Source organism: Terrapene carolina, unplaced genomic scaffold (assembly GCF_002925995.2).
Source record: "Terrapene carolina triunguis isolate 2854851 unplaced genomic scaffold, T_m_triunguis-2.0 Scaffold57, whole genome shotgun sequence".
Taxonomy (NCBI): Eukaryota; Metazoa; Chordata; order Testudines; family Emydidae; genus Terrapene; species Terrapene triunguis.
Window position 1 is genome coordinate 637,521 of NW_020664408.1, and position 26,825 is coordinate 664,345.

At 43.8% G+C, this 26,825-nt stretch overlaps 2 protein-coding genes across 2 annotated transcripts in view; one reads left to right on the forward strand and one right to left on the reverse strand.

Annotated features, from left to right (window-relative positions):
* Positions 1-240: 240 nt before the first annotated feature.
* LOC113407939 (proteasome assembly chaperone 4-like) lies at positions 241-8,441 on the forward strand. Its single transcript, XM_026658952.2, has 3 exons — positions 241-477; positions 3,390-3,465; positions 8,244-8,441. Exons 1-3 carry the CDS (start codon positions 265-267, stop codon positions 8,363-8,365), a joined length of 411 nt encoding a protein of 136 aa, XP_026514737.1. The 5' UTR covers positions 241-264; the 3' UTR covers positions 8,366-8,441.
* Positions 8,442-16,912: 8,471 nt separating this feature from the next.
* LOC113407926 (solute carrier family 22 member 23-like) overlaps positions 16,913-26,825 on the reverse strand; it is a 176,748-nt gene continuing 166,835 nt past the window's right edge. Inside the window, exon 10 of the mRNA XM_026658906.1 lies at positions 16,913-17,623. Coding sequence (XP_026514691.1) covers positions 17,275-17,623 — 349 coding nt within the window. The 3' untranslated portion in view covers positions 16,913-17,274. The remainder of the gene's footprint in view (positions 17,624-26,825) is intronic.

The following is a 26,825-nucleotide window of genomic DNA, read 5'->3' on the forward strand; positions in this document are numbered from 1 at the left end:
AAGGCTGAGAGCAGGAATAAGGCGGGGGGGGGGACACAGGGCAGGCAGGGGCCAGCTGGGAACAACCCGGAGGGACGGGGCAGGTCGGGGGGAGGAGCCCTGGAGCGGGGGGAGGGACGGGTTTGGCCCCCTGCCCACCGCCGGTGGGCGCGGCGAGCGAGACGCGGGCCAGGCCTGCGCTGCGCTCGGGGATCGTTTGCTCTGGCCTGGCAGCGGCAGGCCGGGCCGGGCGCGGGGCCGGGCGCGGGGCCGGGCGGGAGACGGATGGAGCCGCAGCAGCAGGCGGAGGCGGCGGGGTCCCCGCGCCACGCGCCGGAGGGGGCCGCCCCGGCCGGGATCTCCCTGCACGATTTCTGCGGGCGCGCGGGCGAGCAGCTCGTGCACTTCCACGCCATGCGGCTGCGGGACTCGCTCTTCCTCTGGGTGGGGGCGGAGCCCGCGCTCCGCAGCCTGGCCGTGGCCATGTGCAGCCCCCACGTGAGTGCCGGGCCCCCCTCGGCTCGCTACACGGAGCTAGCGGCAGAGCCCCCCCCGTGCTCCCCACTCACCCGCCTTCCTGCCCCCGCAGCCCCGGGCTGCGCCGCCCCCCCCTTCATCCCTCCCCGCCGGGCGTTCGCACCGCGCTCAGCGCCTGGGGCACAGAGCCCCTTCCCCGCGCCCCACGGTGCTGGCAGGTGGCCCGCGGGCCCGAGCCCACTAGGAAGATGTTCGCAAAGAGGGTTTTAGCGGCTGCCACGTTTTAAGCCCTCGTGTAAACAGGCTTGATCCCCTTTGACATCGTGTGAACGGGGCCTGGCCGGTCTAGGGGGTGGCCTAGGATGGGGCGGGTTAATGCAGTTCTGAAGATGCCGACCCGGCTGGAGGTGCGAAGTTGCACAGTGGGGGCTGGCTAGGCCCCAGCGGCAAAGCCGTGCTGCTGTAGTGTAAGTGCTAGCTGCAGTGAGAGCGAGGGAAGCGGTCTGGCCATCCCTGTAGCCCTCCAGCGGCAGCAACTAGGTCTGCAGAAGAATTCATCCAAGCATGATTGACCTAGCTGTGTCTACACAGCGGGTTAGGTTGACCTAACTTGGTCACACAATGTAGACACAACTAGGGCTGTAGCAAGAGCCGCGGGGGGAGGCAGCCCCCTCCCCTCCAGTGTTTAAACATTTCCCACCTAAAACAGCTGTAGTATAGGCATTTACTACAGCAATAGAAGGGGTTCTTATGTGGCTGTATGAAATCTACCTTTCTGAGAGGCGGTACCTAGGCCTGCATGCTCTGTGCATTGTAATTAAGCCAAGCCAACCTAACTTTGGATAACCCAGCCCTAAGTTTTAGGTGTAGACCAAGGCCTGGGTAAAATTTTCAAAAGCACCTATTGAGGAGCTTAAATTCCATTACTTTCAATTAGACTTACTTTTAATAATGGGATGTAGGCTCCTACGTGATTAAATGCTTTTGAAAACGTTACCCACTATTTATTTTTCTAGTCTACACACTACCCAAGAGTTTCCATTTGAACACCTTTTCTGTCATTTATACCTTTGCTGAACTTCCCTCTCAAGAGTTGAAATTTTAGGATGAACAGTTGAGCAGCTTTTGAGAACTAAAAGAGTTTATGTAGGAGGGAGGGGTAATATTTCCTTTCATTGCAGCATTTTGTCAAATAGATGAAAGGTATAAATATGTAATTTGGCAGAGAAATGGGTAAAATTTGACAGAAAAGTGTCTTCAAGTGTTATCATGATACTTAACCCTTAGAGGATCTGGTGAAACTACAGAAGTCAATGGAAAGACTCCCATTGACTTCAGTGGGTATTGCATGAGACCATTTTTCCTCTGTAGATCTCACAGTGCGTTACAGGAGAAAGTATTATCCCCATTTTATGGATGGGGAAAACTGAGGCACAGAATTGAAGAGAGACAACAGCCCAATGTCTCGCATCAGGCTAGTGGGCAGAGCCAGGATTAGAATCCAGGTCTCCTGACTCCCATTTTAGTGCTCTATTCAGTTGATCTGTGCTCCAGGTATTTTGATGCAAATTGGCTGGATGATTTGGCTCAGCGTAAGCCTTTGAAAATTGCACTTTGCTCATCTGTAGTAGATTTTGACAATTGCAATATATTTGACAACAGTTTGCCAGTATTCCAAAGGGGGACATAGCAGGCTGTGCCTGCATGACAATTTTGACTGTGTAGTAATTTTTTTTAGTGTATTCAAGATCTGTGCATTGAATGAGACAGGTCTGTGGAAGAGTACATCTTATTTACTGCATAGTAAGGAGCCATACCTCTTTGATAAGGGAGTAAATGGGGATTGAATTAATTGATTAATTCAAAAATGTCTGCTACAGCCAGAGATGGGACACTAGATGAGGAGGGTTCTGAGTTACTACAGTGAATTCTTTCCCAGGTGGGTCTTGCCCACATGCTCAGGGCCATCTGGCCTTAAAGTCTATGGCTGTGCGTTGTTATTTGGATTGCGGTAGCTTCTAGGAGCTCCAGGTATGCACCAAGACTCCATTGTGTTAGGAGCCCTTCATCACTTACTGCCAGTATAACACACTTTGAATGGGGCAGGACTGTGTAGGAAACTTGCCTCATAGGGTAGGTTTATACTGCGATTAAACAGCCCGAGCCCAAGTTAGCTGGCACAGGCCAGCTCTAGGTGTCTCATTGCAGTATAGACATAGCCAGACCATGCACAGTGGTACACACACTTCAAAATGTGTCCAGCGCATAAAGTTTTCTATAAGGCAGTGTTTCTTCAGCAACACAGGCTTCATAGGAGCCCATGCCTTAGTGAGGGCCCAGTTGTGCACTCCTCAATAAGTAATACTCAATTGTTTACTTCTCAGCATGAACAAGGGTTGCAGAATTGGATTCTTGTATGGGACAGAATATTTAGGTGGTGTCTACTCAAGTATTTCCAGGTTATGGAATTTTTCTTCTTTAAAAACTATATAGGAAAAACTATATATGGTATTCTTTGTGAAATAGTATTGGTGTGGGTAATTAAAGGCTATTTTAATGGATACACTGCATAAAAAATTGTAGACACCAGGGGAGATTTTCAAAAGTGCCTCAGGGATTTGGGAATACAAGTCAGTATAATTACAGATTCATTGCAAGTGTTCCTGGTGCTTTTGGAAACTCCCCTCCACCATCTTTATATAATGTAAAGGACACTGTGATTGGGTTGTTTTGGGGTTTTTTTACATGTTGGAGTTCACCGTGACATGGTAGCACACAAGTACTCAAATGATTGTAGGAAAGGTCCTCTTTCTTTACACCCAAAACAGAAAAAGTGATTATTGTTGTGACTTCTTATATGCAGCCATCTCATCGGGGAAAAAATAGCTAATTTTAGTACAGAATAAACAATTGATTCTTTGCTTTCTTTTCAGGACTCCATTCCAGTGTCTACATCACTCCTGGGAGATGCCTCTGACACCACCTCAAATTCTCTAGCCCAGCGACTAGGTGCGTTCTTGAATGGTTCAGAGATTTTATAACACACTTATACTTTTGGGAATCCTTTTTAAATTCTTTGGTTGTTTTTGCTTTCACCTCGCATCTTTGGCAATGAAGCACCTTTGTTGTCACCACAAGTTATGTTGCCTGACTTCTCAATAAGATGCCGGTTTTGTTTAATATCTTTATTAATGATCTGGAGGATGGTGTGGACTGCACTCTCAGTAAGTTTGCCGATGACACTAAACTAGGAGGCGTGGTAGATACACTAGAGGGTAGGGATCGGATACAGAGGGACCTAGACAAATTAGAGGATTGGGCCAAAAGAAACCTGATGAGGTTCAACAAGGACAAGTGCAGAGTCCTGCACTTAGGACGGAAGAATCCCATGCACAGCTACAGACTAGGGACCGAATGGCTAGGTAGCAGTTCTGTAGAAAAGGACCTAGGGTTCACAGTGGACGAGAAGCTGGATATGAGTCAACAGTGTGCTCTTGTTGCCAAGAAGGCTAACGGCATTTTGGGCTGTATAAGTAGGGGCATTGCCAGCAGATCGAGGGACGTGATCGTTCCCCTTTATTCGACATTGGTGAGGCCTCATCTGGAGTACTGTGTCCAGTTTTGGGCCCCACACTACAAGAAGGATGTGGAAAAATTGGAAAGAGTCCAGCGGAGGGCAACAAAAATGATTAGGGGTCTGGAGCGCATGACTTATGAGGAGAGGCTGAGGGAACTGGGGTTGTTTAGTCTCCAGAAGAGAAGAATGAGGGGGGATTTGATAGCAGCCTTCAACTACCTGAAGGGGGGTTCCAAAGAGGATGGAACTCGGCTGTTCTCAATGGTGGCAGATGACAGAACAAGGAGCAATGGTCTCAAGTTGCAGTGGGGGAGGTCTAGGTTGGATATTAGGAAACACTAGTTCACTAGGAGGGTGGTGAAGCACTGGAATGCGTTACCTAGGGAGGTGGTGGAGTCTCCTTCCTTGGAGGTTTTTAAGGCCCGGCTTGACAAAGCCCTGGCTGGGATGATTTAGTTGGGAATTGGTCCTGCTTTGAGCAGGGGGTTGGACTAGATGACCTCCTGAAGTCCCTTTCAACCCTGATATTCTATGATTCTATGATACATTTGTCTCATGTAGACATGAGCTTAAATATTGGCTGACCATGCTTGAAGCGTGCATTGTGTTAAAGCAAAGCATTAGTGTGAATCATCCTTGAGGAAAAGCTTTTATTCTTAATGGCTTTGGATTCTTCATGCCTAACTTTTCACATTTCTACTGCTCACCTGCTTAAAGTTAGGCATGTGCTTAAATACCTTACTGAGTCAGTGCTACTGTTCTCTACCTCTATATATCTGCAGTAGAACCTCAGTTACAAACACGTCGGAAATGGAGGTTGTTTGTAATCCTGAAATGTTCATAACTCTGAACAAAACATTACGGTTGTTTTTTCAAAAGTTGACAACTGAACATTGTCTTAATACAGCTTTGAAACTTTACTATGCAGAAGAAAAATGCTACTTTTAACCATCTTAATTTAAATGAAACAAGCACAGAAACAGTTTCCTTACCTTGCAAATCTTTTTTTAAACTTTCCCTTAACTGTTTTAGTAGTTTAACAAAGTACTGTGTTTGTTTTTTCCCCCCATCTTTGTTGTTCCCTGATTGCGTACTTCCTGTTCCAAATGAGGTGTGTGGTTGACCAGTCAGTTTGTAACTGAGGTTCTACTTTACTACAGAGTTTGAAAGGCAAAAAGCACTTGGTTTCATTGCTTGTAATAGGAGTGTTATCCTAGGAATCTCCTGGCACTGCTGCTGAGGGACATTATTGATAACAAATATAATGAGGGCTTTGCATTTCAGTAATCCCTATGCTTTGTTGAGTGATTAATATAGGACAGGAATAAACTTTCAAGGTAGGCCTCTCCCTATCCACTCCCCCCCCCCCCACTTGCATATGCACTTTTAAATATCGTTCATTGCTTCAATACAAATTCTAATGCCTGTGCATGCACAGGCATTAGACAGCTTAACGTGCATGTGCCTGCACTCTGCAGATGCAAACACCGATGCTTGCACAAATATGTGCAGAATTGTACATGCATAAATAAAAGCTACCTTTACATCCTACAGCTCTCTTCAGCCAGAAAGATCCCAAAGCACTCTAGAAATTATTGGCCCAGATTGCAGATTTAAGGAAATGGACATATGCACACAGGAATCGCCTCACCAGTGAAATGAAGCCACCTCTGGGGTGGAATGGGGCATCTGTCTAATAGCTCAGAGCAGTGCTGTAGTCCAGAAAGTGAAACCCTTAACTGAATGCTCCCCTCTACCTACGTTATAGATGAGAGCACAAGTAGTCAGAACAGCCGTGGTATGTCCATGAGCCGGGGAGCCGCAACTCTCCTCCACGTTTGTGCCCTCTCCCAATCCTACAGGAGCTTTTCTTCTCCAAGACTATTGCAATGTTGAGATTGTGAATCAGGATGCTGTGGATCTCATTGCTGGTTAACCAGCGTTTCCGCTGTGGAGAAGGACTTGCTTGCTCAGTACAGCTCAAGAGCTAGTCATGCTGTCTAGGCTAAAGGAGAGCAGGTGGGATGTGTGGAATGACATCTGCTCGGTGTGGTTATGGATCAGCCAGGTGTCAAACTACTGCTCAGATCCTCAAAGGTATTTAGGCACTGAACTCATTCATTTCAAGGGGAGTTAGGTACCTACATATCTTTGAGGATCTGGGCCTACGTTTCACTAGCTTGAGTGGCACAAAACCCTTCCAGTTCTTTGAAGTTGCAGATCTAACCCCTCTGAGGGGATGAGGAGGCAGAGTAACATCAGAGATCATTGTAGTATTTTGGGTATAAATTCCCCCCTTCTCTTCTCATTTCAAGGGAATGTAATGAGCAGCACATATATCCAGTTGACTCTGCAGGACAGTTTAGATGGGGGCAGGCTCTAACTACCCTACTGGAGTTTCGACCAGGACACGGGGGTTAACATCCCTACTCTTGCAAAAAGCGTCAAGGGACCAGTAGCATTCACAAGCGTTGGAAACTCCATTTCATGTCTCCTCCAGACGACTAAGGCCAGACATGGTGCAGAAGTAATTCAGAACTCAGTCTGTTGGTTAAAGTGGTGTGGCAATTAATTAACTTTCCGTTTAGAATTAGTACTGCAGTTATTCAATGTGAGAATTTTTAAGCATTGATGATAAAATGAGCCTTTGTACCTCAGGGGCCAATACCAAGGCAGAGATGCTTGTTTTTCAAGTTGTAGCATATTAGCGCAAGAAGCCACATCCCATTAACGTTATTGTGCGAATTGTTAAAAGGAAAATGAATCAATTTCAGAAGCAGTTCATGGGGCTCCCTCTTCTCACTGAGCCAAGAGGAAGTTGATCATTAAAGATGGCGTTGTATGAGTGCCTAGGTATTATTTTATCAAAACTAGGGAGTCTGTTTTCTATACTGTAACTTTTTTTCATGTCATCCATTCACCTGCTGATCATTGAGAGCCATCTTTCCACAGTCTGGGGATTGATTGATTTATTTTTTTTGCCACCACTGTTAGGTCTGTCATGGAAAATAACTTTTATATAATGTACATAGATCAGGTAATATGGTATCTACTTTATCATTAGATTATCCTAGAATTTTTCTACTAGGCTTTTTTGAATGTCTAATTACTTAATTCTATCCCTTCCTTCTTAAAGCATCTTTGAGCATAAGTTCTCTCTTCAGTTTAGTTTGTGTAATCTGGTAAGGAGTCCAGTATAACCTGTAATTTATCTTGAACTACATTATCTTTAAGAGCCTGATCCAAAACCAGTTGAAGTCAGTGGGAGCCTTTCCATTAACTACTGTGAACTTTGAATCAGGCCCTAACCCAGACGTGGGCAAACTACGGCCCATGGGCTACAGCCGGCCCGCAGGACCGTCCTGCCCGGCCCCTGAGTTCCCGGCCGGGGAGCCTAGAACCCAGCCCCTCCCCTGCTGTCCCCCCTTCCCCACAGCCATGCCGCCGCACGGGCTGCGCTCTGGCCCGCCGCTTCCAATGGGCAGCGCAGCTGGCTCTGGCTGGGTGTTGCGGCTGCGAGCTCCTGCTTCTGGTAAGGGAGCAGGGGAGTTGGGTAAGGGAGCGGGGGGTCCTGGAGGGCAATCAGGGAGGAGGGGGCGGTCAGGGGATGGGGAACAGGGAGGGGTGGGAGTCCCGGGGAGCCTGTCAGGGGACAGGGAGCGGGGGGCAGGTAGGGGCAGGGGTGGTTGGATAGAGGGTGGGAGTCCCGGGGGGGCTGTCAGGGGGCAGAGTTGTGGATAGGGGTTGGGGCAGTCAGGGGACAGGAGGCGGGGGTCCCGGCAGCGGGCAGGTTGGATGGGTCAGGGATTCTGAGGGGGGCAGTCAGGGGGTGGGAAGTGGGAGGGGTCGGATAGGGGGCAGGGGCCAGGCTGTTTGGGGAGGCACAGCCTTCCCTACCCAGTCCTCCATACAGTTGCGCAACCCCAATGTGGCCCTCAGGCCAAAACGTTTGCCCACCCCTGCCCTAACTTAACTGACACATCTGACACCCAGCACTCATCACTGACTGCTATCTAAGGTTTTTAGCCAACAAGCCAGACTGAGTAGGCATGTAGGTTATACTACTACTTTAGAGGTGGTTCCTCCAGGTCAGTGCATTTGTATTGTGGTATGGGAAACTTGCCTTATTTCTCTCCATAAAATGTTTGATTACTACCTGCACTAATATTGGAACAAGTAATAGATGACTGTTCTTTGTTTTGTATTTTAGCCAGGAAGACCAAAAAACAGATCTTCGTCAGCTACAATCTTCAGAATACAGACAGCAGTTTCATATTACACATAGAGAACAGAATCAAGGAAGAAATGATAGCTTTTCCAGAGAAATTCTAACGTTGCATCATTGTAAGCTACTTTGTTACTTTTTTTTAAAAGAAATAAACTGACTGGGTTTCCATATTGACAGACACTGAGTTAATATTTTGGAACTTTGTGTTGTTTTTACAAAATTGTTTGGACCAAACTTGAATAGAACTTAAAAAATGTATTTCTTCCAAACTTGAGTTCCTCTGCTGTGTTAGAGACGGGGGCTGTGGGATATGGGGAGGAATGTTGTGAGTTAAGCAAGATATTGTAAACTTGTGTATGCATGGAGCTTTGTCCTACTTGGAAATTGTAATCAGGGGAGGTTCTCTGGATTTTAGTTGCACATGTAACATACTATGTATCATAATTAGAGCAAGAGAAAACAAATCTCTTCTAGTGCTTCTGTGAAAGCCTGGCATGCTGTTGTGAAAAATCAGCAAATTAAATAAAAGGAAGTACATTGACATCACTTTCCTGGTGGGAGAATGGCAGGAATTTGTTTTCCAAAGAGGAAGGAATTTTCCACTGAAAAGGAAAAAAATGTTTGGTCCTAAAGTGTGCTTTCTTACTCGGTATATACGCACTATGTAACCAGTCTTGTCTGCTGCCGTTAGTGATGTTTTCCTGTTAGTCGTGCAGCGCCAACACAGTTTGCAGGATTCTGTTCCATCTTGTTCCATCAACAGCTTAACTAAGGGCATAGTTTGGATTATAAAACTGTTATGATTACTGCTGATAATGCAGGTGCAGGAAAGCACTTTCAGAGTCCAGGAGGAGTTGGTTGGGCTGGTAGGTACAGAGGCCTATCTTACATGTAAATTGAGCACATTTGATGAAGAAATCAGTTAGATACAATAGCCATGGACCACCACACTGCCACTTTTACACTCTTCAGAGTAGCGCTTCCCTTTTGAAGGGTATTAAACAGAGGAAAATACAGTGGGGTAGTTTGACATTAAGGGCACTGGAATAAGTAACTCTACACAGGCATTTGTAAGGGACCAGTGGAAACCTGGTGCCTGTAGAGATGAGTCTTTATTCCCAGTGATTGTTGTTAATATGCTGAATGGACTGGAAATTAGGATATTTTCCTCTTTCCCTTCACTGAGCCCTCTGGGGCTTATGTTATCTCTCAAAGCTTAAATAACAGTTTCAAATCCTTAAGTGAAAGATGCTATACATGTGCAAACTATTATTATTAAAAGGGGAGTTTTCTGAAGTAGTGTATGAGAATCTTATCTAAAAAAGCCTGAGGGTTTAAGTTCTAGTAGCACAAAGGCAGAATTGTCTCACGCTTAAACAGGGGGGCACTGAAGGTCAGGAGACACGAATTCTATTTTCATTCAACCCCTGACTTGCTCTGTGACAGTGAGGAAGTTGCATAACCTGTTTCCCCATCTGTAAAGTAACAAACCTCACACTGGATTGCATGGAAAGTCTCCCCTGTAAGTATAAAATATTATTAATGCTGCTATAGTAGCTCATTGGAAACAAAGAAGCTGGCAGGCTCCAGCAAAGCCATCTCAGCCTAGTTTCTTATGGCTTCATGGTCACTAGTTAAAAAGTAGATATAGCAAATAATGCTTCTTTCGAGAATACAACTTCAGCCTCTGGTTATATCTAGTCTCTGCTCTGCGTTGTTTTGATAAATAAATTATAATACATAATATCTGTTGCCAGCCCCTGTTTCTACAATAAGAGTATAAAGGTAAGGACCAACACCTATACTTTCACCTGGCCTCGGTTGAACCCAGGGAATTACAGACCAGTCATCTTAACTTCAGTATCTGGAAAGATAATGGAACAAGTAATCAATTTGCAAACACCTACAAGATAATAAGGTGATAAGTAACTGCATCGAGAACAAATTATGTCAAACCAACCTAATAGCTTTCTTTGACAAGGTAACAAGCCTTGTGGATAGGGGGAAGTGGTAGATGTAGATCTTGATTTTAGTAAGACTTTTGATACTGTCTCACATGACCTTTTCATAAACAAACTAGGGAAATACAGCCTAGATGGAGCTACTATAAGGTGGATGCATAACTGCTTGGAAAACTATTCCCAGAGAGTAGTTATGAGTGGCTCACAGTCTAGCTGGAAGGACATATTGAGTGGGGTGGTCAGCTTCTGTTCAGTATTTCATCAATGATTTAGATAATGGCTTCAAGAGTACACTTATAAAGTTTGTGGACAATACCAAACTGGGAGGGGTTGCAAGGGCTTTGGAGGACAGGATTAGAATTCAAAATGATCCGGACAAACTAGAGAAATAGTCTGAAGTAAAGAGGATGAAATTCAATGAGGACAAATGCAAAATACTCCAATCAGTTGCACACATACAAAATGGGAAATGACTGCCTTGGAAAGGGATCTGGGGGTTACAGTGGATCACAAGCTAAGTATGAGTCAGATATGAGTAACACTTGCGCAAAAAACCAAAAGCTATGTTAATTCAGAGCTAAGGTTGAGATTTTATTGACAATCTTGGAAACGGAGTTCAGCTCGGCAGCCTTAACTCTCCTGTTGTGTATGTATGCACTATGCCGGGTGGTCTCATTCCCTGGTCACCATTCACCACCTGTTTCTCTCAGCAATGCATTTTAGACAGAACAGTTCAAACTCCAACTTCATCAAGCATTGTTTTGCTGGCCACACAGCATGTGAATTCTGCTCAAGAGCATATACTCTAATGGTTAAATTATGATAATTAGCCAGAGTTGGAGTCAATATGATTTAACTAATTGTATGACAGTAGCACCACCTTGTGGCCCCAACTGAGTGTAGGACCCATGGCACTATACACACGCACAATCACAGACAGCCCGTACCTCAGACCTTAAAAATCTTCAATAGACAAGACAAAAGGTCAGATTTGCAAGATGTCAGACAGCAGGTCAGTGTCAAAGCCAGGAACAGAACCCTTATCTCCTGACTCCCAGTCCTGTGCCCTAACCACTGGCGTATACTGCCTCACAGTGGCATAGTATGGAGCCAGCACGGCCCCAGGGGAGCTCAGAGAAATGGTCTCTCATGTGGTACTTTCCCTTCTTAGCGCATCCTCGCCATACCCCCCGGGGTTCAGGTAGGAGCATGTATGCTGAAGCATCCCTTTGGATAGTGCAAAGTGCTCCCTGGCTAGTTGAGGAAGGTTGGACCACCCCACCCTCTCTGGAGCAACGTGTGGCCCTGCAGAGAGCTGTCCTTGTGTTCCTACAAGTGCAGAGATTGCGATTGTCCCTGGGTCTTGTGCAATATGCACAACAGATGTGGCAAGGCTCCTTTTTCTCTAGTCCTATTGGGGGAAGGGATAAATATGGCCCTAATGCTACATAAATGCAGCATGATTCTACATGTAAACTGTGTCTCAGTTTCACTCAGCAGAACACTCATGACAATTTGGGTCATGGTGTCAACCTCACTTGCCTCAGGCAAGTGAGAAGGATGAGTTGCCGTTTTCCTTGCCAGGAAACGGCAATAATATACTGAGGAAATCAGGCAATATAGGCATCGGAAAACTAAATGAAATGTACTAAATCAGCTTTCCTGATGTGAAAGCAGCAGCTCCTAGCCTCTGTGAAATCAGGGTGAATGAATGCACGCATCAATAGTATAGGTGACAATGCAACCACCAATCAAGGTTCCCCAAGCCTCATAGCATATGTCAGTGATACTAAAGCCAAAGCTGTCAAACTGTATGTGGTCTTCATCTTCCTAAAGCCAGCTGTCTTCTCAGGGTTGACTAAGGCACTGGATGACATCTGGAGACACAGACACGCAGAGTCAGCTGGCTTAACCTCTGGGTTAGTAGCCAACTAAGGTAAACAATATTATTGCCTTGCTATTTTAGCCAAATTCAGTAGGAGTGGGGAGAACAACCTAGGTTGGGCTCCTTTTGGATCAAGTCTTGTCTAAAATTATGAAGGCAGAAAACGTTACTTACTATATACAGCTAGATCCCAGAAATAACCTATTGTAAAAGGATGCTTTGTCTATCCCCAACTCAAGTCAGCACTGTTTGGCAATCTTCTTTTCAAGGTTCCTTCCACGTGGACTCTAGAACCCAGAAGAGATCAATTTTATTAGCAATAGTAAGATTACAGTAGAGCATAGAGGCACTGTGCAAAGAGATAGTAAGAGACAGTCCTCTGTCCTGAAGAGCTTACAGTCTTAACCAGGGATAGGCAACCTGCGGCACGCGAGCTGATTTTCAGTGGCACTCACACTGCCCAGGTCCTGGCCACCGGTCCGGGGGGCTCTGCATTTTAAATTTAATTTTAAATGAAGCTTCTTAAACATTTTAAAAACCTTATTTACTTTACATACAACAATAGTTTATTAGATATTATAGACTTACAGAAAGAGACCTTCTAAAAACGTTAAAATGTATTACTGGCACGCGAAACCTTAAATTAGAGTGAATAAATGAAGACTTGGCACAGCACTTCTGTAAGGCTGCCAACCCCTGGTCTAAACAGACAAGACAGATGAAGGGTGGGAGGAGAAACAGGCACAGATGAGTGAAATGACTTGCCTGAGGTTGCGCAGCAAATCAGAAATAGAATCTTGGTCTTCGGAGTCCCAGGCCCATGGATCCTGCTGAGTCTTTTCTGCAAATGGAACTTGTAGTTGAGCAGCAGAACTGCTTCAGCTGCAACATATCCTCTTCCTTGAAGGACAACCTTAAGGCGGCAACTGGTGGCTGAAGTACCCTTAGTTAGAGAATCTGTATTTTTTGTTTGTTTGTTTGTTTTTTAAATAAAAAGGGTTAGTGCTGTTATGGGAGGTTTTAAAAATTTCATTAAACTTCTTCAGTAGCTGGGGTATTTTTGAAAGCACAGCTTGAACACTCATCGCACTGAAGACAAGAAAGACATTCAAAAGGAAGTATGCTAATGGGGCAACACCTTTTTATTTCTGTACATTTACATACAAAGTTTTTCAGTAGGTACAACAGATGTAACATCATGCAGACATTTAGCTTGTAAGACTGTTTTCAGTACTTGATTTAAGCTTGTGCTATGAATAAGCACCACCAGACTACTCATGATCAAAACATACAGTAACACGATTCTTTAATAAAACTTCATCAGAAACTGAGGGGAGGGAGGGAAGTCTCACCCACTAGACATAAACACACTGTACTCCTTTCCCAAGACATTTCACACAATACAATTAAAATGAGGATTAATTTTTTTTAAGTTAAAGTGTGGGAGATCAACCCGCACTTAAGTGTTGTCTTTGTGTGCTAACTACAGGTGCAATTTGACTTGACATTCACAGAGTTCATTTAATGGCACTTCTGCTTCCAATTTGGTGATCTTTAGCATTTGGCTCCAGGAAGTGGCATCATTTAAGAAAAATACTTCCATGTTAAAACAAAACAAAACCAAACCAAAACAAAAAAACCCTGCTTAACCAAAACAACATTTTTCAAAAGTGGCAAAGAGATTACATGGTTTTCCTCGTCTTATCTATTTTCAGTGTGTTTGGCAACAGAAACATTGCTGAAAAAAACACCCCATAAAATGATCAAGTGTAATGCCATTTTCACATTCTGTTTAAAAATTCTGAAAACAAAAAACAAAACACGTCCCTTAAATGGTAACTAAAAACCCCACTAGTGGGCTAGAATAACTGAGGGCTCATGGAAAGAAATGGGCCTAAATGGACAGCAAAGCTTTGAATGCTTTCCTTGTTGCATTGGCTGGGAACAGTAGTCATCTGAGAAAAATGTTTCCTTTGCTCTGTGGAGAACCTGGATTGAGAAGCTTATGGCTTGACAGACAGTTGTTAAAAAACTGCCACAGTACCCAACTGTACAAAGAACCGGACAGAACACAGTAGGAAACTGATGTTTGTTTATAGCCTCCTGCCCTGCTGTATCATTTAGTACCTGTCTGTCTCTCCCCAGAAACTTTCCAGCCTCAGATAGCCATCAGCTTTTGTGGAGTGTAATATCTTTTTAAAAAACAGGCTTTCATCCTCTCAAATGAGCTATAACAGAGCTACAGAGACAGACTATTACTTAATGTTTTGGCCATGACTGAGCCAAGCAAACCATAGGTGTTGGGACCTCATTTCAAAGGACTAGTACCAAATGCCTCATCTCAGGCAAATTAAAAAACAAAACAAAATACAGAAGTAAATTTCACAAAAATTGCCAAGTGCTCCTGTCACCTAATGTATTTATTTCTTATATAAATAGGCAGATATGTTTAAACAGTTCTTTTTCCTGGGACTGTTTGTAATGAAAGAGCAAACACCAGAATAGGAAACTATAAAGTGCTGTGGACAATAGAGATGACACACCAGGACCATAACAGTGCTAAATGCAATCCGTCTATTAGGCTTGTGAAAGGTCTACATGATTTGTACTGTAGCCTGAATATATTTGCACAGAGACCATGAACTAAAAAGCGGTTCTATGGTATATGGATTGCAAGGTGCTGCGTAACAGCTCTGAGTCTGTGTGCATGCCCGATTTCAAACAATCCTCTGCTCTCTCTATTGCTCTCCTGTGTCAAGGCCCCCCTCCCTGGATTATTATTTGTTTTACTTTCTAGATTTTGATATAAACCCACTTTTCCTGATATGTGGCTTGTAACAAGCTTCATATAAAAGGCAAAAGGTATTACACAAATTTGGCACATGAATACTGCACAAACCGAAAGGCCTTATTTTCGAGGTGAATGCAGACTGCAAAAATCTGAACGCAGAACAAAACGAAGGAGAGGTGGCCACTTTCAAACCGTACAGTAACTAGAGATGTTTAGAGAGTGTAAGAAAAATTGGTCTGTTGCTGTCACAGCAAGTCTAACTAAGGTGAAAACAATAGCGTAACTCCAGGCAAAATTACCATCAACTGGTCCAGTGTTTCTTACGTGGCTCAAAAAGAACCTAAATGTCCACATCCTCTGTACAAAAGTTAGCAGCTTTAGGACAACATTGATTTTCCAACCACAACAATCTTTGTCACTTCTCCAGGTCTGCTCGTCCTCTTGCACTCATCAGCATCTGTGGCTGTGTAGCTTACTACACTACTCACAGTCTTGCTGATTTTGTGTGGGTTACAAGAGGACAAAGGCAGCCTAATGGAGGATGTAAGTAGTAGGTACAGTAGTTAACAGACAATATATAGAGCAAAAGAAGGGGTAGGGAAGAAGAGGAAAGTGCAGATTAGCCTTTCCATGCCTATGAATGCAAGATGTCCATCAAACAAAGTGGCAATCATATGGATGCTCAATACAACATTACATATCCTGCTGCTCTGTTCATTTAAATGGCTGTACCACTGGGCAAATCAAAAATGCATGGCCTGAGTGAATAAGGTAAGGAAGGTAGTGGTGGGGCAATTGTTAATGATGCAAAAAAGCTTTTAAGCTCAGAATGTTCTTGTATTAACTAGATCCGTAAGACATTCACACAACAAGAATCAAAATCTGATGGCCAATGCAAATCTGTTGCTGGCTTGGGGACTGGAAGGAGGAGGTCACCTGGCTATTATCAAGTAGCCATCTTTACAATAAATGAAAGATTTGCTTCTTACTTTACTAAGCAGAGGCATTTTAAATTACTTTAATCAAACAAATGATCCTATAGTATTTTTTTTTTTTTTTTAAAGGGAGAGTCTAGAAGAGCACATTTTTGGTGGGATTAAGGTGGCAGTTCATTGTAAATTCTTGGGTCAGAAATAGCAAACAGGAGACAGCAAAATATATAGTAATCACAATTCTGGCTTGGACAGGAGGTTTTAAAAACGTATAATTAAAGATGACCCATTTCATAGGGAGTGCCCTCTTGACCTCTATTTAAGTAACATTTTAAACAGCCCTTTCGTTTTCCCCCCCCATCTTCAGTATTTATTCAAATAATCAATTCATTCCCTTTTATTCTAATAAAATAAATTTAAATAAGAACAGGCTTTAAACAGTTAGGGCATGCAATGTCACAGCTCTTGTACTAGTGGAAATTTCAGCTAAACTCCCTTTTGGAGCAAGCAATTCAGATTGTAGCCAATACTCCTACATTTTGTCTCCTTTAACCAAAAATATTCTCTGGAACACTAGGATACAGATATTGAACCTCCTGTTAGTTAAAACCATTCTTGGTAAACCTAATTTTACCACTGGTGGTCAATTCATTTCAGTTGTTTATATTATTATTAATCACTTGCAGGAAATCTCTAAAAGAGCTGAATGTGATATTTAAAATGTAGAAGGCTGATCCTGATTGAAAAACTAAGCTAGTTTGTGTAGTATTTTGCTGACTGCTTTAACTACAGTAAAAAAAACAACTCTAATTTAGAAAATAACTTTTAAATACATATGGGGACACTATCAAAACCTAATTTACGCTAAATAAAATGCAGCCAGAGTTTGACTCACAACAGGTTTTTTGTTGTTTGTACAAACAGAGCAGGCAACCTGGGGGATTTGACTTTCTAGACAGGCAGAACTAATGTTGCTCTAGCCTAAGTTTCAGTGGATTCAGCTTTGCAGCAGAGATACCTCTTTCCTTTAACAAAACACAAAAACAAAAATGAAAACAAAAAACATCACACCATTTCTTTTTTGGAATGGCTGCACCTCCTGAAATAAGATGGCTTCATTCATGTGATCAATGAAAAGGGAGTAAAGTGCTTCTTTAAAATGATAATCAAAATAAATATAAACATTTAATTCCAGGAAAAGAAAGTTTGGAAGGGTTATCTCCGGCCAGTTCTTTTCTCAGATGCGTTATTTCCCCCCATAACCTTTTCAAAAGTAATTTGTACACCAGTTGAAGATTCCTACAATAAGTGGCTTTAGCAGCAGAGCTGAATTCCCCCATGTATCCATCTGTTCCATTACTGGTCTGCAAACCCGTGCAAAATGCCCCCACCCAAAGTGCTCCTTCTCCCAAAAAAATAAAATAAAATAAAAAAATCTGCCCAGTTACATCCCATTGGCAGTGGTATTCTCGGACACCCCGTCGCCCACAGCTGACGAATCGTGGAGGCCAGAGTAATCCTTGAGTTCAGAGTTTGTCAGAAGCAGGGGCTGCTCCCCTTTCTTGTGTGGCAGGAGGGGCTTCCTGGTGTAGTGTTCGCCGTCTGGGATGTTCTCAGGCAGGTTTTGGTTCTTGCTCTCCGGCAAGAGAAGAATACAGATGATGCAAATGAGCGTACAGCAGGCAAAGATCACATGGTGCAGAAAGTAGCCTTTCTGGTTATGAAGCTCCATTATAGGTGCAGTCAGCATACCAAAGCCTGCACTGGCCAGGACAAGTCCGAGTCCACCTCCCCTACAAAGACAAACAGTCTCAACACATACAGAATATAGCAGCTATGTATTTGAAAAAACAAAAAACAAAAAACACTTCAGCGAAAGATTGAAAACTTTCCTTTTGGTTTATTTTCTGGAATCAAAGTTACTTCACAAAGAGCGGAGCAGTATGTAAAATGAGGACATTACCCAAGCACTGGCTGCAGAGGTCAGCAAAGCTTACATCCTCATTCTCAAAACATGACCACTGTGCCTATACCAGCCACCTGATCCATTCCTAACTGAACTGAAGTGCAGATGGCTCAGGCATGGGCTGCACTGGGCGGGGGGGGGGGGGGGGGGCAGCACGCGGGATCCATCTAAGTTACGCAACTTCAGCTATGTGAATAACATAGCTGAAGTCGACGTACTTAGACATACTCACCACGGTGTCTTCACTGTGGTGAGTCGACTGCTGCCGCTCCCCCGTTGACTCTGCCTGCGCCTCTTGTGGCAGTGGAGTACAGGAGTCAATGGGAGAGCCTCGGGGGTCGATTTATCACATCTAGACTAGACGTGATAAATCAACCCCCATTGGATTGATTGCTGCCCGCCGATCCGGCGGGTAGTATAGACATACCCTTAGTGTGTCCACGTTCACGTTTGAACTGTTGCTCCTTTGGCCCAGGCTCACCCCAGAGCTGTTATAAACTTTCTCACTTGCAATGCTCTCCAGGTACCTGAGCCGCAATTCCCAGCACAGCTTCCAGCAATGATGGATTCCAGCAGATTGTGAAAGGTCTCCTGTGCACTGTGGGACAGGGGTAGGGGGACTACTTGAACGGCTTCAGTCTGAACCGATTCAGTGCTGCCCACACTGTCACTAAACTGATGCAGGCTGAAATGGTTCAGCCTAAACTAACGCTTGGCCCTACTGAAAGCAAGTCTAATCCACGCCGTATTTCACACACATGTCAAGTACCTGGAGCATTGTTGTGCGTGGTCACAATGGGCATGTCTGTGCTGTGGAAATTTTCTAACTGGTTTTAACCCTATTAGAGCCATCGTGTAGACCAGATTAGATGATTTAAGGCAGTCTGCCCTGCTTTTACAGAACCAGAGTCCAATGTGATCTTGACAGCGTTTCATTAAAAGTGGGTCAGGCCAGTCTATACTTAGTCCACACTATGGCTCTAAATTATTTTAAAAACAGGCCTGATTACACACAGTTATGGTACTGGTTTTGCTAGGGGGGGTGACTGTTTACTGAAATAGTTCTACAGGTACAGCTCCTAGCAGGGATGCAGTTATATGGCTATAAATTGCTTTACTCTAGGATTGTTTATTCCCAATCCCACACGGGAAGAGTCTATTCCTGGTTTTGCCACTGGCCTGCTGGGTGATTTTGGGAACTTCACTTAACTTCTCCGTGTCTCAGTCTCCTCATCTGTACAATGGGGATAATGGTATCTCACCAAATCAATTCCCTGCCATTGCAGGAGCCTCAGGCATTGGCGCACCTCAGTCCCTCTATTCTCTGCCTATGGCACACAATAGTATCTGGAGGGATGGAATAATTCAGTCTAATGCAGGTTATTCAGCTCATTGTAGTGACAACTGGGCGAGGTTAACGGCTTGTGATGTGCAAGTCAATCAAGATGATTTGATGGTCCCTTCGGGCCATAAGTCTATGACTCTATAGTGACCTCCTTTGTAAAGCAGTTTGAAATCTACTATAAAAAAATACCTTTATACCAGCATACCTTTGTCCACAAGAAGGGGGTGGGGTGGTGAGGCTGTACCCATTATAATTCAAGTGGTACAACTTGTGTGTGTAAAAAACTCTAGAAATTTCCCCCACGTAGACATGTCCAATCATGCTACAGAAACCACACTTCCCTTAGCATGATAAATATCTCTAGTTTAGACAAGACCAAAGAAAGCCCAGTAACAAATAACAGGTGCATTATTCAGTGTAGGGGAGGGCTTTTGCTGCCTCTGCAGTATTTTATATGGGCCACTGATGGAGACACGATATTAGATTTGATCTGCTATAAGAAATACTAGGTTCTGAAATCCCTCTTCTATAAAACGCTGTGCTGTTGGAGGCAAATACTTGGACAGTCAGAAAATATAGATTTTTTTTTTTTTTTTTTATAAAGAGCACTGTCTAGTGGTCAGAACAGGGGACAGGAAATCAAGAGTTGTTCGTGACTGTGAGATTTTGGGCGAGTCACGTAGGGAAGTTGAGGCAGACCAAAGTTATCTGAAACATGGAGATAATACCTACCAAGGGTGTTGTGAATGTTAATTAGCATTTCTGAAATGTTTTGAGATTACAAAGAGGTACTTTTATTAAGCCAAACCATTGTTATAAATAATTCATTAAAGTATAACGAACACTGGCATATACTTAGGCCTGGTATACACTACACTGTTAGATTGATGTAAGGCAGCTTCTGTCGACTTAATTATGTCAGTGTCTACACTACAGCTTTATCCTGCTGATATAAGGACTTGTCTACATTACCCGCTGGATCGATGGGCAGTGATCGATCCAGTCTAGTCTAGACGCAATAAATCGACCACCCAGCGCTCTCCCATCGACTCTGGTACTCCACCAGGGCGAGAGGCGCAGGCGGAGTCGACGGGAGAGTAGCAGCCGTCAACTTACCGCAGTGAAGACACCACAGTAAGTAGATCTAAGTACATCAACTTCAGCTTTGTTATTCACGTAGCTGAAGTTGCGTAACTTAGATCAATCCCCCCTCCCCACCGCCAGTGTAGACCATGCCTAAGTGCCCTACTACACTGACATAACTCCACCTCCATGAGAGGCATAGCGCTTATGTCGATGTAGTTAGGGAGAGACAGTGTCTGTAAACACTGCATTACTTACTTTGTCTGTTAGCTCTCTTGTCAATTTCACAGCTCCAGCTAGAGCCCAGCTCTTCAGCCTGGGAGCTGGGGCGAGAAGCCCTGGGCAGATGGACCACACTCCCGGCAGGGAACAGGGGGTGGGGAGCAGTCTGCTGGGATCCCAGGAGCTTGTGGGGCAGCCAGGCTTCCAGCAAGGAGTTACCAGCAGAGCAGAGAGACCAGGCTCTCAGCTCCCCACACTGCCCCTCTTAGGTCGGTGGAAGTGCTCCTGGTGAGGACATGCACCACTGATCGAAAGTAGAGTAGTTTAGACATGCACCAATGGCTCTAAGTTGACCTAATATAACTCGACTTAAGTCTTTGGTGTAGAGGTGATTACACACCTTAGATTACACACAAAAAAACACCGTAAAATAAACCCTATTTAGGTTGCAAAGTCAAATACTCAGAAGTTAGGAAATATCAGAATTAAAGGTACCTGGGCAACCTTAATTCAGTCCCTTTTTGTGTAATCATTATGTTACAGTCATGAATTACATGATCACATTTTATTGTTTTCATAGGACCCCTGCCTCACTCAGTGCACAGAATGATAGCGCTCACTGAATGAGCAGCTCTTCAAAATTTTGTTTTCTCCTCACTGTTCAGCGTATGGGCCACTCCTCCTTATTCAAACCCAGCTCTGAAGACCATTTTAAAGTTCCTCATGGGCTTTTCTATAGCGCTCATCACAAGGCTATCTGAGGGCTCCACAAACATTAAATGTTGTGAAAATAAATCACAACACCCTTGTGAGGTGGGGTGGGTCATTATCCTCATTTTAGTGATGGGGAATTACAGCACAGAGAGACAGGTGCCGACTTTCCAATGTGCTGGGGGGTGCTGGACCCCCGGCTCTGCCCCAGGCCCTACCCCCACTCCACCCCTTCCCTCAAGGCCCCACCCCCACCACACCTCTTCCTGCCCCACCTCTTCCCACCTCCGCCTCTGCCTGCCCAGTTCCGCTCCCTCCCCACCAGAGCCTCCTGTATGCCATGAAACAGCTGATTGCAGCGGGCAGGAGGCCTGGGGAGGGAGGAGGAGGTGCTGATTGTGTAGGGCTGCCCAGCGGGTGGGAGGTACTGGGGGAGGAGGGAGAGCTGATAGGGGGGCTGCCACCTATGCAGAGAGATTAAGATAAAAAGTATACACTAATTTTGATTGCCCGATCTGAGACACTTAGGACCTGATCTTTCAGAATAATTATCCGTACACAGCACTTCATATCTTCAAAGCACATCTCCCACTGACTTCAAGTGCAGCTGTGAATGCTCAGCATGTCTGCAAATCAGAACAAACCCCTTAGGCCCATTTGAAAATTCCAGCCCTACAGCCTGGGTAGAATGGCTGTTCCAGATGCAGATGGATTCCCTCAGGCACTTTTCTCTGGCCTTGGCTACACTTGGGAGTTGGCAGCGCTGCGAAGCGCGAGTGTAGTTGTGCCGCCAGGGCTGCGAGAGAGCTCTCGCAGCGCTGTATGTACACGAGCGAGCGTGCAGCGCTGCAGGCTCTGATTACACTGGCGCTTTACAGCACTGTACTCACTGCGCTCAGGGGGGTGTTTTTTCATACCCCTGAGCGCAGCAAGTTGCAGCACTGTACACCGCCAGTGTAGCCAAGGCCTCTAACAGCAGCTTTGACCCTCAGCAGTTGTTCCCAGGACTGGTTTCACCTTACAATGGGTGCTCAATGCAACAACAACAACTTTAGGTTCTCCCTCAGGCTACTGGATAGGGCTCATTTGTCCCCTGCCTTGAGACCCAGGAGCAGGTTTCCCAGTACCTCCCATTTTCTTTTGCACTTTTCTCTGCTGTGCTCCCTCACCCTCATTCTTAGCACAGAACTCAGTCACCTGTCAGCCACAGCTTCCGTGTCTGTGGGACTCCACTACTGCAGCAGCATGATGATCTCAGGACCCATAACGCTCTCTGTGGTACCCTTTCAAGGCCTGAAACCTGCATACTGCCCCATTACATTTAAATTCTGCTTCCTTGGTGCACAGACAGTACTTTCCTGTGAGTCAACATGTTCCAGTCGTCCCGGTGCTCAATTTCCTCCCTTTTCCACACAACTAAAACTTCAAATTCGGTGGTAATCTGCACTGCTACACTTTTTATTACCATTATATAGGTTATACAGTATGATATAAATCAAACCCAGCACTATAAATCTCTGACTTCTAGATTTTCTCTGACCACCAGCCATCTTGCTCAAAAGCTAATCCCCATATCCCTGATCTTTTCAGTATCCATTGATTTACAGCTTGGCTGCTTAAGTGCAGCAAGTGTAGGACATCAAAAATGTGCTGCTCAGACCAGTAGACAAGAGCAAAGCAATCCCTCCTTGCAATGTTTAATTATCTAGCTTTCATTTCACAGAGACAAAGGGTGGTTTCCCCAAGTTTTACAGAAGAAACTGGATTTTTGCAGGGTTTACTGGATTTTGTGATGGCAGTAGAAATTTTGGGATCTGGCATTAAGCTTTAGCTAACTTTTCACTGAAAAATTAAAACCCACCTAAGTCTATTGTTTCTGCAATTAAATCCCCCTGTCACACTTAAGTAACTTTATGAATTTATACTTGCATGGGCAGTCCCACAGGACTAGGTATTCAAATGCAGACGTACTAGCTGGATCATGTCCCAAATTGGTGCAATTGTGACAAAGGGCTGATCCTCCTTTGCCCTGCACATTGTTCAGTCATTTACATTAGTGCAAAGAGGGTGTAAAATTCTACCACAGCAGCATGATATGCTCATTTTGTACTGGTGCACATGACTACGCTAGCGGCAGAGCAATGGGGAATCAGGCCCACAGAGTCAGTGGTTCTCAAACTTTCTTTGTATTGGTGACCCCTTTCACACAGGAAGTCTCTGAGTGAGACATGCCCCCCCCCAAAAATTGAAAACAAGGGGGTTAATTAAAATTTAATTTAATGTGGGCTCAAGGCTGACAGCTCGTGACCCCCACAGAACCACCTTGCAACCCCCTGAGGGGTCATGACCCCCAGTTTGAGAACCCCCCATCTATTCAATATTGTACCTCAAAGACTGGAAAAAATTGCTCACCTGGATTTTAAAGGCATTTAAATGCATCACAAGGAAAACTAAGGGAGAAGGCACAATTTTATGTTCATTGTGTGTCATATAGCACTGTAGTTGAAGTCAGAGAGATATTCTCTCACTGTAGGTTGCACTATGTATACTAGAAACAAAATCAGGGAGCACTATTAATGCTTGAAAACACTATACTATTTATCTTTTGCTGAATTTTTTTATAATATAAAATAATGACAATTCAACATTTGTACAATAGACGCACATGAGTGAAGCAATGAAACAACTGTGTTTCAAAGTGCAGCACACTTCTGTAGTTCACTTTTCTTTCTCATGCGTGGTATGACAGCGGGCAGGATTTAGAACTTTTCTGGGGTGCTCGATTCCTAGATATTGTTCTTCCTCACTCAAGAAGTTTCCTAAGATGTGACGGTGCAGTTTTTTGTTTCAATTTTCTCTAACACGTTGAATATTAATCGACTACGGCCTAGTGTTTCAAGCTGTGGTTTGGGCGTCTGAAATGGACACACTGCAACACTTTGGACAAATCAAACCTCTTCCTCAATTTCTCAATTTGTAAAATAGCTTCCTCATGTGGCTTTTTCAGTCTTAATTAATTTATATCCTCCGAAGATTATATTACATCGTATCAGATCTTAAGAAAGCAGCTACTGTATTTGACTTCTGCCATTCTCTGTGTTACCACTAGAGAGTAGGCTTTGCTCACATTTATGTAAGCTAATAAGAGTGAGAACAGTACAAGAGGATCATTTATAAGACTGTAAAACTGCTCTTGTAATCTTCAATGGTGTAAATGTTGAAAGAGCCTGTTTCAAAATTTGTAGTCTTTAAAGGTTTCCCTATTCATAATTTAGAACTTTTCCTGGTCTACTAGAGTTTTAAACATCACCAGAACACGTTACTAGTAAGAGTTTAAAATAACAATAGTAAAATATTATCTCAGAAATGCTTCACTGAAGTGAAACTAAACCCAGGAATATGGCTTGCACCTCTCTATAATATTTAGAAGCACAAAAGAGCAATTTTAATCCCACCTTAGTTTTTCTCAAGTGTTTGACCCTTTCTAATGCAAGCGGTCTGATGTGACAATGGGGCAGAGAACAAAAAACCCCTTCAATTATTGAAAAGATTATTTATTCATATTGCAGTTGAGCCTTAGAGCCCCAGTCTTACTCCACTGTGTGAAGTGCTGTGATTTAGAATCCTGATGTGATTATTTGATTTTAACCTTCGCAATCTCCACTGGGAAGTTAGAGCCATTGGTGGACAGTGGCTCATGGCTAAAATCCCCACTATTCTTCCCACATACCTTTTCTCTTCACTGCTGCTATCAGTAGGGAGGGGAAAGCAGTACACAAACTAACAGAAAAATTAGCAATGCCAAGGCCTAGCAATACATAGTTACTCCCTATCCCCAGGGGCCTAACAACAGGTTCGGTTCTCCATCTTTTAGAAACTGGCGGGGGAGGGGAAGAAGGGAGAAAAACAAAACAGTCTCCCCAATCAACTTCTTTCTAAAATCTTGGTCTCTTTGGTAAGTAGCACAACCCTCACTGGCTCAGTCATCATGCTTATTGGAGGAGGATTTTCAGCTTCATTTAGTGCTTTAGTTCAGTGTTTGAAAGGAGCTTTTTAATGAACTCCTTGGCACAAGGAATTAGAACTCTTCAATGATGCTTTAGTGCTTAGCAGTGTGAAATCAAGGCTGACCAGCATTAAGATGTCAGGGTAATAAGGGTCTCAACAATAAATATTTGTGTTATTCCTGGGAGTCTTTATGTCTCTGGAACATATATTGTAGATTCTAGCAGGAAAAGATAAATTCTTGGAACCTGATGTTGGGGCTATTCAAAAACGACCTTTTGCTTTTTAAAAACAGTGTAGAAGTGCTGACAAATGCTATTGATTGTCATGGTAGCAATCACACAACAGCCAACCTACTTGTAAGCACCTTAATATTGATACTATTTTTTCTCACAAACAAAATATGAATAAAGAATTAGTTTGAAAAACCCAGTGACTCCCTCAATTCCCTTACTATGCCCTCCCACAAGACTCTGATTGGAGCATCAGTTGAGTATAGGTCAAGTCCTGAAAATAAGATGCTCTGCCAAAATGCAATGCATTATGGGTGGTATTTAATAAAGACAATTGCCCTGTAAAGGGCATGAGGGAGAAGTGGCCAGATGCCTATTTCATGACACCAGAGCAAAGGCATATCATCAGCTTAGCAATCACACTTCTGTCTGAAATGTGTTAAGAATATAAGAACGGTCATACTGGCTCAGAGCAACAGTTCATCCAGCATCCGGACAGTGGCCAGTGCCAGATGCGTCAGAGGAAATGGACAGAACTGTCCAGTCCCAGCTTCTGGCAGTCAAAACCAGAGCATGAGAGTTGCATCCCTCTTTTATTATCTATCCCTTCCCTACTAGTTCCTAACATTTTGTTCGCTTTTTTGACTGACACTGCACATTGAGCAGATGTTTTCAGAGAACTATCCATGATGATTCCAAGGTTTGTTTCTTGAGTAGTAACAGCTAATTTTGACCCCATCATTTTGTATGTGTAGTTGGGATTATGTTTTCCAATGTGTGCTACTTTGCACTTATAAACATTGAATTTAATCTGCCATTTTGTTGCCCTGTCACACAGTTTTGTGAGATCCCTTTTCACAGTCATCTTTGGGTTTAACTTTCTTGGGTAATTTTGTATCATCTGCCAATTTTGCCACGTCCCTGTTCAATGTATTTATAAATGATCTGGAAAAGGGTGTGAACAGCACAGGTCCCAGTACAGATCCTTGGGGGACCCTGCTATTTACCTCTCTCCACTGTGAAAACTGGCCAGTTATTCCTACCCTTTGTTCCCTGTCTTTTAACCAGTTACTGATCTCTGAGAGGACCTTTCCACTTATCCCATGACTGCTTACTTTGCTTAAGAACCTTTGGTGTGGGATTAGAGGAAAAGGACATTTTTGGTTTGCTTTGTGCATTTGACAACATTTAGCTGTTTGTTCTGCAGTCATTCAGTTGGTCAGTTCCCTCTCTGTTTAGTTCTTTCACATAACAGGGAGAAAATTTAAAAAAAGAAAAATCTATTGTAAAACCATAAAAATCAGCAAAGAGTAAAAAAACGGTCACAGTTCCTGAAACAACTTTAAAAAAAATAACTGGACTTGATTACATGTTGATGTATCCCTTTAAATTTTTAATTTCATGAATAACTAGAAAATCTTTTTCACTTT